This window comes from Giraffa tippelskirchi, chromosome 7 (assembly GCF_054371585.1).
Source record: "Giraffa tippelskirchi isolate mGirTip1 chromosome 7, T2T-mGirTip1v1.2.pri, whole genome shotgun sequence".
Taxonomy (NCBI): domain Eukaryota; kingdom Metazoa; phylum Chordata; class Mammalia; order Artiodactyla; family Giraffidae; genus Giraffa; species Giraffa tippelskirchi.
Genome location: NC_137281.1, coordinates 99,316,970 through 99,330,281, shown reverse-complemented (window position 1 = coordinate 99,330,281; position 13,312 = coordinate 99,316,970). Strand labels below are relative to the sequence as shown.

The following is a 13,312-nucleotide window of genomic DNA, read 5'->3' as shown; positions in this document are numbered from 1 at the left end:
GCTCTTGTAGTGCCCAGCAAAAGCCTGGGATCCCCAGTCTCCTCCGTCCTGCTTATCCCCCGTTTTCAACTGGCTGCCGGGAGGTGTCCCCACATTCCCTGCTCCTGGTTTTAGCTCAGCCCTCCCCAGCCCCTGCCCTCCTCACAAGCCTCCTTAAGCCCAGACCTGAACACAACACTTGTCTGCTTGACAAGCAGACAAAACAAAAAGAACAAAAACAAACAAAGACCCTTCTGTGGGAGGAAAAACAAAAACATCACCACAGAACTCTACTTCCCTGCAAGATAAAGTCCAACACTTCCTCCAAGGACTGACTCCAAGGTAGCTTGCTACCTTGTCCCCAACACCCGCAGGCTTCCTCCTGGCTGTCCCTCCCTCATTTGCTGACCCCATTCCCACAAACTTGGAGCTCACCTCCTCTCCGTGGATTCCAGCAGCTTCCTTAAGGCCCTCCCTGACCCAGCTGCCTCTGCCCCATTCCCTGAGCTCAGAGTTTCCCCAGGCTAGGTGTGAGGGAGACTCTGCTAGTCTGTCTCCTGCAGCTGGAGGTCCAGGGCCCCTCAGCCTGCTGTAGACCCAATAAACCGCAAGTGAACTGACTGATCCTTCCTACTCATCCCCTGTTCTCCAGAAGGATGCCCTTGAGGGATGATGGACAAAATGATGATTTCTCTGTGTGTGTATTCAGTTGCTCATTGAGACCCTATGGGACTCTTTGCAAACCTGCCAGTCTCCTCTGTCCATGGAATTTTCCAGGCAAGAATACTAGAGTAGGTTGCCATTTCCTTCTCCAGGGGATCTTCCCATGGAGATGGGATGGAACTGATGTCTCCTATGTCTCCTGCACTGCAGGCATATTCTTTACCACTGAGCCATGATTTCTGAGATCCCTGCTAACTCCTGAATCCCAGAATGCCAGCGGTCTATGGTTGGGCACCCATCCTGCTTAAATCCCTTCAACTAAAAAAGAAAATAAAAAGATAAATAAATACAAATGGCTCAGGGACTCCTGGGAGTTCTCAAAACCCTCTCAGGAGGTCTGTGAGGTCAAAACGATTTTCATAACACTACTAAGAGGTTATTCGCCTTTTCACTCTCATTTTCTCACAAGGGTACAGAAGAGTTTTCAAGAGCTATACATGAATTTGGATGAGAATTCAGCTGCTTCCATTAAAAAAGTAGAATAATTTTTCCTTAAAATATGTTAACATATAATGGATTTTTAAAAATTTAATTGATAAAATATATTTTAAACTTCTCAATTCCTAATACACTAAATGTTGTCAATTGCTATATCCCACATCAACAGAAGCTCTTGGGGTCCTCAGACTTCCATGCCTTCTCCATTCTCTCAGTCACCTTCAGCTTCTCTCTTCTCTCAGAAGTCAACTTTCTGGGGAGCTGTCTACTTCCCTCCCACTAGCTTCTCAGCCCCACCTTGCAGTTCCCCACCACTGAGGACCCCCTGGCATTTCATCCAGTGGACATTCCTCTGTTCTCATTTCCCTTGACATCTCAGCAGTGTGACCCTCGCTCTCAGAAAACCACGCTCTCCTGGTTCTCCTCCTGCTTCTCCAGCTGCTTGTTCCCAACCCTTCTTGCTTTCTTTGTTCACCCTACCAGGGCCAGGGGCCTCAGGGTTGGCCTGGGGCTTGTTCTCTTTTCTCTCTGCTCCCATGGCTTCAAGCACTGTCTTGATGGGTGGAGCTCCCAAATCTCTACCTCCAACCCATGTGACTTTCCTGAGTCCCAGCCCCACATATCCAGCTGCCATGGCAACACCCATGTGCATGCCATTGCCCCACAAGCGGCCCCCAGGCAAACATCTGGGCAGATCTCCACCCCCACCCTTTCCAGCTCTGCCACCCTGGCCCTCTACTCTCTCCCTCTCTCTCCTCATCAATCAGCCACATGCAATCCTGCTGACCTATCTAAGTGGCTCTAGAATCTATCCTCCTGTCTTTTCCCACTGCACCCCACAGCTCCAGCCACCTTCCCTCTCCCTGGCCTTTGACCTTCCTTCTCCAATCTGACACAGCAGCCAGTGTCCTTTTTAAGCAGCCTCTTCCCCACTCAGAATCCACAGGGGGGCCCCACTAACCCAGGAGGAATGCCACCTCCACAGCACAGCTCACCAGAGCAGCCAGTGAAATGAGGTCTTGCCACTCATCCCCCCGCATGCCCTCTTCCCCACAGCACTGTCCCAGCAGGTCTGATCTTGCACCCTCTGGTACAAGCTGTCCCTTCCCTCTGTTTGCTAGAGACCCCTTCTCAACCTCATAATTTCTCCTCCAGAAAGCCTTCCCTGACCTCCCTTCAACCTCAAGGTCAAGAGCCCTTTCTACACTGAGTGCCCTGTTCCCATCATGACACATTTCAGGCTGAATGGTCACCATTCAGAGGTCTTTGAGGAGCAGGATTTCTTCTCTGTTGTATCTCTAGTGTCTAAATCGGTGTGTGGCATGTAGCAGCACCTTAGTAAATACTTGCTGAATGAATGACCTGAAGTTTGTGAGACCACGTGCAGCAGGCAAGTGACCTTCCCCACCCCCACCCCCATTCATATAGAGCAGGCTGTGATGTGAGTACCCGGACTGGCTGTCTGGCCCTGGCCTGCCACAGGAGGCAGCTGCCCAGGGCTCCCTGCCTCCCGTCACCTCCTCCTGTTGTGCTGTCCTGACCGAGCTCCCAGAAGAACCTGGCTGGACTCCACACTTTTCCCATCAATGGCCAAGACACAAGGCTGCCAACACATGGGCACCCTCACCAGGCACAACGGCTGCCCAGCTTGGTCAGAGCTGACCCTGCTGGGGACACCGAGACTAAACCAGGGCACCAGCCGTAACAAGAGCGGCGGCAACACCCACCACACAGCATCCCAGGGTAAACAGAGGCGGAATGCTTTTCTGGAGGTCACTGAGCAAGTGAGGGAAAGGCTGGGTTACAGCCAGGCTTTTCTGCTGCAAAAGCCTTGTCTGGCCCCTGCACCCATTCTGCAGGTCCAGGAATAAATAAAGGGTGAATCCACTGAGGGGCCATTCCCAGTTGAGGAGCCCAGGGCCAGGCTGAGATCTGGGGGTCTGGGACTTGCACCTGGAGGTGGGGGGTAGGGGTAGGGCCGGGAGAGGGAAGAATAGCCAGAGGCAGGCAGATGGCGAACAAACAGCAGACCAGGAGCAGACACAGCCACTCCTCCCTTTTGGACTTGAGTCCTGGCAGGTAGGTCAGGGTGATGGGGAAGGCACAGCCCACACCAAGGCCCAGGAGGCAAGAACGAGCTCCCGGACCTCAGAAGTCAAAGGGCCACCAGGTCCTCCAGGCCTGCACTGTCAGCACTGCCTCATAAGTTGTCATCACGTTGCCCTTTAAGCCCTTTTAACCCACATGGCTCCTTCAGCAGGAAGCCAGAGGTCTAGCCTGTCAAGAAAAGGCAGCAGCTGACCCTGCCAACTGGAGGAAGACCTGATATGAACTCCACACCTGTCTACCTCTTCAGAGCAGCTCGGGGGAGATGCAGGCTACCAGGCCACTGGCAAGGACTACTCACAGGGCTGCCAAGTGGAGTGGCCCAGGCTGAATCTGCACGACTTGGGGCCATTCTTTGTGTGCATAAGAACCCCGCAGTCCTGCCTGCTCAGCGGTCCCTCTCTGGGAGAGCCATGGGGGATGAAGAGGGAGCCCTTCACCCTCTAATGCATCTTTCGGGGCCACACCCCCTCACTCATCCCAAACCCCCATCTGAAGAAAGAACCATATTCCAGCACAGCACAGATAATGAGGTCAGTTTATGGATTACAGTATGGGACAGACTGGGAAGGGGCCAGGGCCTACCTATAGTGACAAGCTTCCCAGGAATAGACCAACAGACAGATAGAAGTAGCCCAGACAGAGAGAGGAACAGGGAAACAAAGCCAAATGGGGAAGAGGCCTTGGCTCAGCCTCAGCAGCTGTGTCTGGGCTCCAGAGCCAGCCTGCCCTGGGGACCCGGAGGATGAACAGGCTGCAGGGCCTCAGATCCTATAGGGCTCCCTCTCCTCACTCCCTTCTACACCCTCACCATTAGGCTGGGACCCTTGGCAGGTGGTGTTCCTGGGGCTGGGGAATGGTTGGTCTGGAGGGGGTAGGCAGACGGTCAAGGCTCTTGGAGGCTCCCTGGGAAGATGGAGGCCTGGGTAGTATGGGGACAGTAGCAGCACTGGGGGGATTCCAGCCAGGCACCAGGCACCTGGAGTGGGGCACTGCTCAGCAGCTCCCCTGTATCTAGGGCAGGCCCCCCACCCTGCCCACCACACCAACATGGTGCAATAAATAAAGTTTCAAGTAGTAAGTAGGTGTCAGGTAGGAGATCTGGGGGCTGGTGGACAGGCAGGGGTTTGAGAGAGGCCCCTGTCGGCCCACCGAGTCCTCTCAGTGAGCTCCAGCTGTATCAAGTCTGTTTGTGTGCACTGGAGTGGGGACCTGGCCCCCGTGTCCATGTAGGCACTCCCTGCAGGGGCTCAGCCCCTCAGACCAGTGCCAAAGCCTGCTCAGTGGGACAGAAGCAGGGCAGCATGGTGCCTACAGCATCCACGATGGCGGCCAGGTGCTCGTCCTGTGCCTGGGGCCCACAGAGCTGCATGAAGTCTGCCAGACGCAGCAAGTACTCAAGGTTGTGCCCAGAGAAGCCTCGGCAGGCCAAGATCTGTGTAGCGATGGCCTCCTCAGGGGCAGGACCCAGGTAGCCAGGGTTCTGCGGGGTGGCCACGTAGGCCAATGCCTTGAGTGGTTGGTCAGGGGTATCTTGAGGGTAGAAGGTGACCTCCTTGGTTTCATAGCCGCCAAGCACCGCCTCCCGCACGTTCAGGTACTTCAGGGCCTCGCTCACCTGCTCGCCTTGCACCTGGTATGCCACACCCCAAGTGCAGCCCTGGGAGAAAATATGGGCACTGGAGTCAGTCACAAAGCTCCTTCTGATCCCACCCAGGACTCGATAGGGGAAGTAGGCAGACTGCTGATGAGCCCTCTAGCAGCAATACAGCAAACCCTCACCCTCCCTTAATCAGGGTTGGGAAGGCGGACTAGCCCCAGGGAGAACAAAATTCGGCTCAGAGTTTGGTCTGAGAAACAATGGCATCACCTGTAAGCTTGTTAGGAATGCGTTTCAGGCCACTCTAAATCTTATATTAAAATCTATGTTTTAACAAGATGCTCAGGTGATTCTTGTGAGAAGCACTTATCGAGACTCAACCTTCCCCTCAGCCAGAGAAGTATCTATCTAATCTAGCCTGCGGCCAAGGGTCCATGAGCTCTGCCTGTCTGCACCCTTCCATGCAGGGTCTTTTTCTTGACTCTGGCACTTACCTCACGATCTTCAAGGAGGGTCACCACGCGACCAGGCTAGGGAGGAAAGAGAGATTTTGAAAAAGAAAACAAGTTAGAAATGAGTTCGGCCATCACTGGTAGAGAAAACCCTTAGTAACCCTTCTATCCCAGGCCTCAGATGGCCCCACTCTTGGGGGGCGGGGTAGGGAGCGGGGTAGGGGACTGGAGGGAGTGATGCATGGATGTAAGAGAAGACACACAGCAGTGGCCTAAATTGGTCATCAGAAATATTCATCAACACGGTGATCCACAGGATCAGACTCTAGCCATCACACAGTGACCCACCAGGCACACAAATTTAAGCCACAACGCCCTGCAAGGTTCTCCCATTTGCCCCATCAGGACGGAGTCACTGTCAGCCCAGATAGGCCCGGATACTCCAGGGCACCAGCGCAGCGCCCACTATCCTGCCCCAACCCCTTTCATTCAACGGGGCAGGGTCGGGTGCTCACCATCTTGTCACTGCCGCGATGGAAGGTGTCTCCCTGCCAGAAGCGGCGGCTGTAGCCGCGCACGAAGCCCACACGGCTGTCGCTGTAGGCGAAGTCGGGCCTCCACACCAGGGAGCCGTACCCAAAAATCCACAACGCTTGGGGGTCGTCGTCTTCGGAGAGGGGTTGTGAGGATGGCGGAGAGGCGGGAGGGGAGTTCTGGGCTGCAGGCTCCTGCTTCATGGTGCCGGGCACAGGGACGGGCCCGGGCGGCCTCCGGGGCTGGTCTCCGGCGCGGGCACGGAAGGACCGACCGACGCGCACACCTGGCCTGGCACCGCTTGGTCGCTCCAGCTGCGCGGCCCCGTCCGAGGCGCTCTTTAAACCCTCCGGCCGGGAAGCCCCACCCCTCGCAGCCAGATTTCGCGTTTATTGGGGCGGGGTAAATTCCTTTTTGACCAATCACCTTCGGATTTTGCTGTCCAGTTAACCGCGCCGCCCTCTGAGTGGGTAACTAAGTGGCCTGCCCCGGGCCCAGCGCGCCCGCTGATTGGTTCGACTCCACCTCTGTAGCAAACCTGGCAGGAGTGATGCAACGGCGGAGGAGGTTTTCCCAGCTCAGGCATGCAGCAAGGGCGCTTCAGATTGCGTCAGGCGGCCGGCAGTGGGCACGGACACGGGCACTGGTTGTCTCCCCGGCAGCCCCTTTATGCCTTGGCCCCTCCAAGAACCATGGTGGGCGGGTCCCGGGAGGATGCCTCTCAAGCAATCCTGCCAGTGCACCTTGGCCGAGTCACTGCCACCCTAGGCAGCATGGACTCATTACCAGGGTCAGTGCAGGACACGTCCAGAACGAGAGCTCTGGGCGGCGTAAACGCGCATCTCTGGGGCTTCTCCTGGGAGCACGTACTCTGGAGAAGCTATTGGAGGCACCTCCGCATTCCGCATAAGTGCCTCATGCTATTAGCGCGCGTGAGCAAATGGAGAAACTGAGTCATGGGGCTGACAAGGGGTTCTGCAGAAGCTGCGAGACTGAGTCAGATCGGGCGGCCAGGGCTTGCGGGCATCACGTGGGGGCTACGCCCCAGGCCAGGTGTGAGACGCTCCAAGCCCAAAATAAAGTCTGGGAAAAGCCCGTCAGAGCGCTTGGAACGGTAGTCTGGTGGTGGTGGCCAGACCTGCGGAGAGAAGCTATAAAGCCAGCAAAGCCAGGCCAATCCTGCCCCAAGGCGATGGGTTTAGTTTTGTTCGGACAGGAGATTTTGGCAACAATGGTTGGGTTAATCTTAGGCACGGAGTTTCTGGAAGTGGAAGGGAAGGAGGGCCCAGGTGAGGTCCCCAGATGACCGTAAGCAGCTACCAGCCTTCGCCCTTGGCTACTGGCTTCACGGCCCAGGGAATGTCTGCAGGCCGCCTGGGGCTGACCCCCTAAACAGCTACTGCTGCTGCTGCTAAGTTGCTTCAGTCGTGTCCGACTCTGTGCGACCCCATAGGCGGCAGCCCACCAGGCTCCCCCGACCCTGGGATTCTCCAGGCAAGAACACTGGAGTGGGTTGCCATTTCCTTCTCCAATTCATGAAAGTGAAAAGTGAAAGTGAAGTCGCTCAGTCGTGTCCGACTCCTAGCGACCCCATGGACTTCAGCCTACCCGGCTCCTCCGTCCATGGGATTTCCCAGGCAAGAGTACTGGAGTGGGGTGCCATTGCCTTCTCCGCCCTAAGCAGCGGCCGGGGTCAAAGGGAAACAGAGGCAGCAGAAGGCCTGCATTTGGCAGAACTGGCTCCAAAGGACTGCTGCCAAGGTTGGGGAACTGCTGATGAGGGTCAAGGAAAGGGGGCAATATTGCTTCTCATTCGATTTTAATTACATGGTTAAACTAAAAATGATCTGCACACCGAAGGTGCCTAAGATAAAATCTCTGGTAGGAATGCACTGTGGTGTGTATAGTATGATGAAGCTAGATCTTTAAAAACAAAATAAGTTATACATTAATATTAGTAAAAGAAGTAATATGGAATACTATATTTAAACTGTTAGCAGAGACTGTCACCAGAGGAGGACTTTCATATTAAATGTAAATATTTATGGGAAAGTTTGGATTTTCTTCGAGGAACATGAATTACTTTTCCAACTGGGGAAAAAAATACAGACGAATGGTTGTTTCTGGTTTTTCCTTTCTCCTTCCCTCCTTTTCCCATGTGCACCCTCCCCTCTTCTCTTCTCCTCTCTATCCTGTCCTCTTTGGTCCATATGAGCACCTCCTTTGCTGCTTAGGGAAAATATCCCCCCTCTAATCCCATGGACGGAGGAGCCTGGTAGGCTACAGTCCATGGGGTCACTAAGAGTCGGACACGACTGAGAGACTTCACTTTCACTTTTCCTATTCATGCACTGAAGAAGGAAATGGCAACCCACTCCAGTGTTCTTGCTTGGAGAATCCCAGGGACGGGGGAGCCGGGTGGGCTGCCGTCTATGGGGTCGCACAGAGTCGGACACGACTGAAGCGACTTAGCAGCAGCCATCTATCTCCTTTGGTAGTGGGGTGGAAGGTGAAAATCTGATACTAATACATTGCTGAAAGTATCTAAATTGATACAAACAACCCTTTGAAAGCAACTTTATGATACAAATCAAGAATCATAAAATAGCCTGCCCTTTGACTCATTACTTCAACTCCAGGAAATTATTAAAAATATGGGGAAAGCCATATTCCTCAAGGTTTTTCAATGCATTGTTCCTTATTATAGCAAAAGCAAAAGAAGTAAAGCTACTTAAATATCCAAAAATAGCTAAATGTTCCAGTAAATTATGGTCAATCCACAGGTGGAGAAATGCACACAGAGAGAGAAAATGACTTAAAATCCTGTAATAGATGATTAGTTACATAAATTTGATATAGACATGAAATTAAATCTGTGCAGTCATTGGGAACAATTATGTATGATTACACTTATGTAATTAAGTGAAAAGCAGGTTATAAAATAACCTAAAATAACTTTCTTAACTTAAAAAGTCTATATGTGTTCATTTCCATAGAAAAAAATCTAGACGAACATAAAAATGCTCAGTGATTATCTCTTAGTAGTAGGTCTACTGAGATTTGCACTTCCTTTTTTATACCAATTCAGATTGGGAATTTCTCAAGAGAACATAAATTACTTATGTTTAGAAAAAGAAGTTTAAAATAGGAAAACAATGTAGTACAAATTCTTATGATTGCATAGCAAGGCAAAAATAGGAACTATAATTAAAATATGCACTATAATTAAAACTATTAAAACAACAAAAACAAGATTCATGAGGAAAAAGATGGGGACACCATATACTAATGTTGGATGGATTGAAGTATTAAGAGTATAGGTGATTCTTTTCTCTATTTTGCAAGGCTTATGAAATGTAACTTTTAACAATACAAAGTTACTTTTAAAGAGTAGTTAATGGCTCTCCATTGGCTGAGTAGTTAATGGTTCTCTGATAAAGCATATCAGAATCACCTGGGCAATATTTTCATGATGCCCACTCTCCTAAACTCTCCATGACTTCCTCCTAAAAGCCCCAGGCTTTAATAACTCCTTTGAAGAGTTCATCAGTGACCGGCTCTCGCTCCAAACAGACTTAGTCATTCCCTCCTCTGTGCTCCCAGACCCCTTACCTCAGTTCTGTTCCTTCCACTTCATGCTTATAACAGAAACATGTTCGAGTGCTTATCTTGAGCTAGGCAGTTTGCTAAGTGATTTTGCTTTGCTGCTTTGTGAGGTAAATATCATTTCACAGATGAGCAGTCTGGAACATAGGAAAGTTAGGTAACCTGCTACAGTGACACAGCAGCAAGTCGTATAGCCTGGGGCCCAAGGCAGGCAGTCCAACCCCAGAGCCTCCTTGTTAATGAGCTTTTGACACCCTGCCTCCTACAAACTTGAGGGCTCCCAGAGAGCAGACGTTATTTTTGAAGGCCCAGGAGAACCAACACAGTCCTGGCTCGTGGAAGGTTCTCTGCAAAGGTAGGTAGAAGGCCAGAGCTCCCTTGCAAAAGGCCAGGGCACCCTGGAGTTCAGAGGAGGAGGAATCCTGTGAGACACAGGTTTAATTAACTTTGACCCTCTTAAAATAGTGTGTAAAAGTGTTAGTCACTCAGTCGTGTCCGACTCTTGCGACCCTATGGACTGTAGCCAGGTAGGCTGCTTTGTCCATGGAATTTTCCAAGCAAGAATACTGGAGTGGGTTGCCATTTCAAAATAGGAACCCCCACAAAAGTTGGCCCAGAGGTCTTGACCACCTTCCCAGGAAATTGTCTCGCCTGTTTCTATTCCTTGCTTATCCTTGCCAACATCTGTCTCTTTCCCTCCCAGTGGAACACTCCCAGGCAGTAAACCACCCACCTCTCCAACACCGGCAGCAACCCCCATCTTTCCTCCTAAAATACCCTCAAGGTGGGGCTACAGATGTCATACCCACAGAGATGCCAGCTCACAACAGCTGATGAGAGAGTATTGCCTCCACCTTGCAGAGTCACACATGATTGGCGCATGATGCACACATGGTGGCTTCCTTCTCTGAACCTTTCCCAAATTAATCCTTCCTTATTGTTCCTTCAAGCGGTCACTTCTAATTTCCTTCTCCTCATTCCAGTCGCTGTAATCAACTCCTGGTGTTAGTGTGCACCATTATCTGAAACAAGGGAAGGCTGTACCTTAGGAGCCCAGGGATTGTGTGAATTTATTATGCTAAATGATGACGTTGCTTTATGAAGCTGCTGATTCCAGAGGAATGAAAAATCTTCCCATACATGAGGTCTAATACTAGCTTGTCCAGATTTGAGCTTAGTTCCACTATTTACCATCTGGGTGACCACAGGCACTATATATATATATATATGTGCCATGAAATTAGAAAACGCTTGCTCTTTGGAAGAAAAGTTATGACCAACCTAGACAGCATATTAAAAATCAGAGACATTACTTTGCCAACAAAGGTCCATCTAGTCAAAGCTATGGTTTTTCCAGTAGTCATGTATGGATGTGAGAGTTGGACTATAAAGAAAGCTGAGCGTGGAAGAATTGATGCTTTTGAACTGTGGTGTTGGAGAAGACTCTTGAGGGTCCTTTGGACTGCAAGGAGAGCCAACCACTCCATCCTAAAGGAAATCGGTCCTGATATTCATTGGAAGGACTGATGCTGAAGCTGAAACTCCAATACTTTGGCCACCTGTTGTGAAGAACTGACTCATTTGAAAAGATCCTGATGCTGGGAAAGATTGAAGGTGGAAGAAGGGGACGGCAGAGGATGAGATGGTTGGATGGCATCACCGACTCAATGGACATGAGTTTGAGTAAACTCCGGGAGTTGGTGATGGACAGGAAGGCCTGGCGTGCTGCAGTCCACGGGGTCACAGAGTCGGACGTGACTGAGCGACTGAACTGAACTGAACTGAACTGATATATATATCTCACATCTTCTTAAACTAGTCATCTGTTGATCAGCAGTCGGGCTGTTTCCATGTCTTGGCTATTGTATATAGTGCTACCGTTTACACGGGGGTGCGTGTATCCTTTCAAAAGAGAGTTTTTGTTTTTTCCAGATATATGCCCGGGAATGGGATGGCTGGATCATATGGTAGCTCTATTTTTAGTTTTGTAAGGAACCTCCATATTGTTTTCCATAGTGCCTGCACCAATTTTCTTCCCCATCAATAGTGTAAAAGTGTTCCTTTTACTCCACACCCTCTCCAGCCTTCCTCATTTATAGACTCTTTGATAATGGCCATTCTGACCAGTGTGAGGTGACACCTCATTGTAGTTTTGCTTTGCATTTCTCTAATAGTGATGTTGAGCATCTTCTCGTGTGCTGGTTGGCCACTTGTATGTCTTCTTTGGAGAAAGGTCTGTTTAGATCTTCTGCCCTTTTATTGATTGAGTTCTCTTTTCATTTTGTTAATGTTTTCCTTTGCTATGTAAAAGCTTTTAAGTTTGCTTAGGACCCATTTATTTATGTATGCTTTTATTTGTTTTAGCCTTGGGAAAATATTGCTATGATTTATGTCCAAAATGTTTTGTCTATGTTCTCTTCTAGGAATTTTATGATGTCTTGTTTTATATTTAAGTCTTTGAACCATTTAGAGGTTATTCTTGTGTATGGTGTGAGGGAGTGTTCTAATTTCCTTGGTTGTTGTTGTCCAGCATTCCCAGCACCACTCACTGAAGAGACTGTCTTTTCTCCATTGTATAGTCTTGCCTCTTTTGTCATACATTAATTTATTATAGGTATATGGGTTTATTTCTGACCTCTCTTTTCTGTTCCATTGATCTTCGTGTCTGTTTTTGTGCCAGTTCTATGCTGTTTTGATTACTGTAGCTTTGTAGTGTTTTCTGAAGCCTGGAAGGGTTGTGCATCCAGCTGTGTTCTTTTTCCTCGGGATTGCTTTAGCAGTTGCTTTGTGGTTCCATATAAATTTTAGGATTATTAATTCTAGTTCTGTGAAAAATATCATGGGTATTTTGATTAGGATTGCATTAAATCTGTAGATTGCTTTAAGTAGTATGGCCATTTTAACAATATTAATTCTTCCAATCCAAGCACATGGGATATCTTTCCATTTCTTTGAACCATCTTTAATTTCCTTTATCAATGTTTTAAAGTTTTCAGCATTTAGGTCTTTCACCTCCTTGATTAAGTTTATTCCTAGGTATTTCTTTTGGGCACAATTTTACACAAGATTTTTTTTTTTTGCTTTCTCTTTCTGATATTTCATCATTAGTGTAAAGAAATCCAAGCATGCTATTAACAGAATAGTTTCTTGAGCAAACAGGGAGATTATCTTTGTGTGGTTGGGGGAAGCGGTGTGATGCTTAAATAAATGAATAAATAAATAAATAATCCACATTCTACTACACATTGCTATATCTCCTGCAAACCTATGAGAGATAAATGTATCCTCAGGTCCTTGGCCCATGAGCTCCCACCAACTCTCAGGCAGAAGGGTGGGAAGGAGGAGCTGAAACTCTTGATACAGTCCACCTCAGAAGAGGGAGAGAAGTGGAGAAGACAGCTGCCCTGCTGGTTATACCAACTGAATCCAAAGCCAAGGGAAGCAAAGCTACTTGGCCCCCTGCCCACAAAATCAAGGACTGTAAGGGGTCACTCATGCCCTGGCAGAGGGGTGCATGGGTAAGTGGGGAAACCTGGCTCCCTGCCCATTTCCAGTTGCCAAGGACAGGGGCAAGACACAGCTGATAGGATACCTTGGGAGATTCAGATGTGGGGCTTAGTCCTGGGAGGGGAGGGGCCAGGGCTCCAGCAGAGGACTGGGGTGGTGGGGTCTCTCTTCCAATTCCAAGGAAAAAGAAAGGTGTAGTTTGTGGGGTCAGGAAGCAGTTGGTTCAGGGCTGAGGAGAACAACAGTGGGGACCACTTCAGTGGAGTGACAGAGCTGCAAAGAGGGGAGACCATGGGGTCAGAGGCAAACATCAGATCCCACAGAAATGCTGGGGTGTGCTGGCACCAGGCTTTAGCAGGGAACCTAG

The 13,312-nt window shown here is 49.8% G+C and overlaps 1 protein-coding gene across 2 annotated transcripts; it reads right to left on the bottom strand.

Annotated features, from left to right (window-relative positions):
* Window positions 1-3,765: 3,765 nt before the first annotated feature.
* On the bottom strand, window positions 3,766-6,204 carry CHAC1 (ChaC glutathione specific gamma-glutamylcyclotransferase 1). Of its 2 annotated transcripts, XM_081508570.1 has the most exons (4): window positions 5,814-6,123; window positions 5,341-5,376; window positions 4,865-4,906; window positions 3,766-4,729 (listed from the first exon to the last, which is right to left on the bottom strand). In XM_081508570.1, the coding sequence occupies exons 1-4, from the start codon at window positions 6,033-6,035 to the stop codon at window positions 4,505-4,507; spliced, it is 525 nt and encodes a 174-aa protein (XP_081364696.1). In that variant the 5' UTR covers window positions 6,036-6,123; the 3' UTR covers window positions 3,766-4,504. The 2 variants fall into 2 exon arrangements, with proteins under 2 accessions (XP_081364696.1, XP_081364695.1); XM_081508569.1 differs by having other exon boundaries at window positions 3,766-4,906; window positions 5,814-6,204.
* Between the last annotated feature and the right edge of the window lie 7,108 nt (window positions 6,205-13,312).